The 5,000-nt window shown below is 43.1% G+C and overlaps 1 protein-coding gene across 1 annotated transcript in view; it reads left to right on the plus strand.

The window, feature by feature from the left end:
• ANXA2 (annexin A2) overlaps positions 1-5,000 on the plus strand; it is a 38,939-nt gene that overhangs the window by 20,201 nt on the left and 13,738 nt on the right. The window contains exons 4-6 of the mRNA XM_073619026.1: positions 46-140; positions 791-904; positions 3,879-3,969. Of these exons, the coding sequence (XP_073475127.1) occupies positions 46-140; positions 791-904; positions 3,879-3,969 (300 nt within the window). The remainder of the gene's footprint in view (positions 1-45; positions 141-790; positions 905-3,878; positions 3,970-5,000) is intronic.

Genomic DNA, 5,000 nt, shown 5'->3' on the forward strand with positions numbered 1-5,000 from the left:
ATTATGCATTCAGTACAAGACTAATGCTATAACATTTGATTTCAGGTGTGGATGAACTAACAATCATCAGCATTCTAACAAACCGCACCAATGATCAGAGGCAGGACATCGCATTTGCCTACCAGAGGAGGACCAAGAAGGTACATTGCTCTCCATGAAGTATTATAAAAATATGACCTCCAAGGGCAATGTTTTTCCTAATCCTCTCTCAGGATATATGAGGCTAGGTTCACATTATTGCGGTTCGTGAACATACGCAAAACCACCTGTGTTGGCGACCCACAGGCAGATACGCTGCTCTTAAGCAAATGCGTGGGAGTGCTGTTAAATCTTAATGACACCTCCACGTTATTAAACAATGTGGCACGTTTTCACTCATGCAAGACCATATGGTGCTGCAGCAAAAGGGTCAGGGACTTCTTTCCTTGGGTTTCTCTGGGATGGGTAATTTAAATTATTGGGCTGCCTAAACACAGGTCTCACAGAACCGAGCCCAAATCTAGCACTAGAAACATTATTTTGAGACAAACTTGCTGATCTGAAGTTCTTGAAAATGATAGGTAAATAATATGGTTTTAGGCTATGATTACACTTGTGGTTGGGGGGTGGTAAAATCAGGCAGTTGAGCTGCATTTTACTGCTGGCCTCCCCAAACTGCAAAGGAAGCTGGATATAGTTGCATACTTGTCCCGGGTGTGGTCTTTAGTGTTTCACCTGTCACCACCTGGCTATTTATAATACAAGCATGATGATACAGTACTGTAAATGAAACCATCTGCTTTCTCTCTAGGATCTCCCCTCTGCACTCAAAGGTGCTCTCTCCGGACATCTGGAGACTCTAATTCTTGGACTGATGAAGACACGGCCTCAGTATGATGCGTCGGAGCTGAAATCTGCAATGAAGGCAAGTGATCAGGGATCTTATTTTGGAATCTATGCCAACAATGTGACCAACCAGAATTCTGGTGTCACTAGCTCCAGCTCCATTAAGTTTTTTTTTTTTTTTTTTTTTTTTTTTCCCCCCAGCAATTCTTTTTGTTCACCTGGTATTTGTGTAACCCCAACATGTAAAAGTAGACACTGATGATTTTCCAAAGCATTATGTATTTGTTGTGGCTGCTTTATCCTGTAGTCACTGCTACCTTATCCATTTATCTGATGTTAGACCTGTTCCTGCATATGTACAAAACCTATATGGTCTGTTTTAGAAATTGAAGACCCTTCCCTATTTTAAAAGTGATATTTCAGCTCCAGATTGGAATCGAAGTCTCTCAAATAACTTTATTAAAGAAATCATCTCACTATGACTCCTTCCTAACACTCATCTTAGAAATCTGGGTGTTTACACTCCATTTACTTCTCAATATTAAGAAATAAAATGTCCTATAGAGAGTATGGTGGAATGGCAGGTTTGCAGGTGTAAGACCTCCAGTATAAAGACCTTCACACCAGAAGGGATCTTTTATACCAGAGTTTCTGATATATAATTATACTTCAGGCAGTCAACCCCCCCCCCCCCCCCCCAAATTAAGAACCGTTTCTTCAATAATTTATATGGAGGGTTTTCTAGCCTACAGCTATCTGTACTGACATTTCGCCTTCACTGGAATTAAATCAATAAATGCTGGACATCGGTTTGGCCTTCCCTGCATAGTGTGGTGAACATCCACTAAAACAACCTCATTGTAGAGGTGCTCAATCCATGGCCCGCAACCATAAACCAGGGAAGTGTATGCCCATGCTCTGGGATGGCAGGCTGGCAAGGCCAGACCACGATCAACAGGTTGCCCACCCGCCATCCCAGGGCATCGGTGCATGGAACCGGCTCTTGGCAGCGGAGGAAGCAGGCAGCCACATAGGGAGCAAGAGCTGCATAAGCTGATGCTTCCTCTATAATGCCGGCTCCTGTACCAGTTGCTGCGCCTTATTTTTTTTTGCTTACAATGATCTGCAGGTGAAGTGCAGTGCACTTGTGGCTTATATGCGGGTTAGCTGCACTGAGCCATAGACTTCTATTATATGCTGAGGGTTTAGTGCACTGTCTGAACACGCACCAAAACTCTTGAATGCAGGTGTTTTGGTGCGCTTTCAGAAGTGCACCAAGCCCGCAAGGTATAATAGAAGTCTGGCAAAGCACAGCTAAGCCGCAGGTGCACTGAGCTGCACTCGTTGTGTGGGTAAACTGCAGCGCATAAGTGTGAAAGCAGCATTATAGGGGGCTCAGGACAGTAAAGGATTGTTTACATTTGCGGTTTTGGGTGCAAAAACCCCATAGTTCATTGTGGCCTCCTCGGCAAGTGCCCCCATGGAAAGCTGCTTTCCATGGGGGCACCCACGCGGGCTTGCTTCCGAACCATCCTGTCTGCTTCTATTGAGACAGCGTGGGCGGTTCGGCCATTGGCTCCTGCTGCTGTCAGTCAAAGTCAGTCAGCCATGGGGAGACGTAGATCCATATCTGAATAACCACAGGAAGCTGTGACTCGGCTTGGGTGCCCCCATAGCCAGCTTGCTCAACAGGAGGGAGCGGCCAGGAACACAGAAGAGGGACCCGAGAAGAGGAGGATCTGGGTTGCTCTGTGTGGTGGTTTTGCACGGAGCATATTTTTTATTTTTAAAAAAAGAAGGGACTTTAAGGCTAAAACCACTTTGTGTCCCTCGCTCTTCAAAAGGTTTAGCACCCCTGCCATACTGCGTCTGTGTTATATGTAGTCGTGTGTATGTGAACCCTTTGCAATGAACTAGTTTTCTGCAGTAATTTGCCATAAAATGTGATCTGATTCTCATCTGAGTCACAACAATAGACAAACACAATGTACTTATACTGATAATACAAACAATTCTTATTCCTTGTGTCATTATTGAACACACCCATTATACATTCACAGTGCAGGAGGAGAAAGTTAAGTAAACCCATAGACCAATTGCTAATTGGAGTCAGTGGTTTGCACACCTGGAGTCCAAATAATGAAATGAGTTTGGGGATGTGGTTTATGATTAGCCATACAAAAGTCTAAAAATCTTTCAAAACACACAGTTGTGAGACTGGATATAAGCTACAGATCTGGAATCCGCAAGCCCTCTGTCCCTGAAGAAGATCTGCATTTTGTTTTTCAAAGCGCGTTGGACGTTCTGTCTGACAAAGCTCTGGGCTTTTCCTTGCAGCTGGTTTCCATTTCTGTTCCCAATATTTGTGTTTGTTGCGTATATCCCCATGATCATGTTGCTATGTATTATCAATGTGTAATAAATTTTGAATATTTTTTTTACCATCAAACTGTTTGTGGCCCGGTTTAAAGTCCCAATCTGAGGAATTCATGTTTTAAGTCTTTGTAGTGATGGCGTTCTGCAGTGCCAAATCACAATGAAGTCAAAATATTACTTTATCATCTTTTACTTCATTGTGATTTGGTTTCGAAGAGCACAGCAGCAGTCTTTCCTTTTTTTTTTTTTTAACACATTATTTTTAGATTTTTGGAGGGTTAGCACTATAGTGCGGAGTGGGTAGAAGTATCATTGTTCTGCAATAATTCATCAGAGGGGTTGCTTGTCTTTTGGCCCATTCACACTGTGGCGGTGCATTAGTGCATGCATGTGAATGCATATTGCAGTATGTTGCACACCAACATGCATTGCATTAAGACAGCCCTTTCATTTGAACAGGCTGCCTAACGCACCAGAAAAGGTGCATGTACTATTACTGGCAGATCACTAAATCATACGCTAGGTGCCCCAACGCATGTAACATGTTGTTGAATTACTACAATGCATTAGTGTGAGTAGACCTAGAGAAGACTTTGAGATACACAAGGAACATGGTGGTCAAAGTTACTTTGTTATTTTAATATATTTCTAATAAAATGCTGACTTTATATTTATAGGGCTTGGGTACAGATGAAGACACACTTATTGAAATCATTTGCTCACGAGACAACAACGAACTACACGCAATCCAGGCTGCATACAGAGAGTGTGAGTGTTGGCAAACTTCACTAACATAATTAAGACAGACATATGTTATGTGATACAAACTGAAGGATAAAAAGGTGAAAACCATGCCAATATGAGCTACTCATTCCATCTGTCATCAAACCATTAGTTATTTAAATTAAAGTAAACATTTCAACTGTTCTAAATGATTTTAATAATCCTGTCCCTGTGCCTTTCACCCCTTCCTTTAAAGTGTTACTAAACCCACAGCAGTAAAATCAGTCTGTATATACAGTAAAGTATGCTTGTTATACTCACTGTGGGAACTAAGGGGTTAATCCTCTACATTGTGTAAAAAGGCTGTTTGACCTTGTCTTCTCTGATCCTCCCCTTCTACTGTCCCCAATCCATCTCCTGCTAGAACAGAGCCTTGAGGACAAGGCTGCACATGCTCAGTGGTGTGTATTACTAGAGGTGTGTGTGTGTGTGTGTGTGTGTGTGTGTGTGTGTGTGTTTTTTTTTTTTTGTCTTGGGAGAGTGCATGTGATCAGCACAGGGCCAATCCGCACTGTCCAGACAGAGGGTCAGGGGTCCTGCAGCCTCAAAGGACAATCAGGGGAGAATGAAAACTCCTACAAACTTTAACCAGGCACTGATCGAAGTTATAAGACTGCTATATACTGCTGATGAGAAAAGGTATATTTATTAAAACTTTCCATGTTGTGTACTGTGGGAGACCAAATATATTGAATGCAGGGTCATGGGTTTAGTAACACTTTAAAGGAATTGTAAAGGCAGAAGGTTGTTTTTTTATCCTAATGCAAAAATACCTGTGTGTAGCAGCACCCCCTAATTACCTACCTGAGCCCCTTCTCTCTCCAGCGATGTCCACGATCCCCCTCAGCCATCCAGGACACTCCTGATTGGTTGAGACAGAGCAGCGGCACCATTGGCTCTCACGGCTGTCAGTGAAAGTCAGTCAGCTAATCAGGGGAGAGAGGGGGTGTGGCCAGGTCAGGGTTCCGTGTCTGAATAGATACACGGAGCTCTGGCTCAGCTTGGTTGCCCCCGTA

Source organism: Aquarana catesbeiana, linkage group LG03 (assembly GCF_042186555.1).
Source record: "Aquarana catesbeiana isolate 2022-GZ linkage group LG03, ASM4218655v1, whole genome shotgun sequence".
Lineage (NCBI taxonomy): Eukaryota > Metazoa > Chordata > Amphibia > Anura > Ranidae > Aquarana > Aquarana catesbeiana.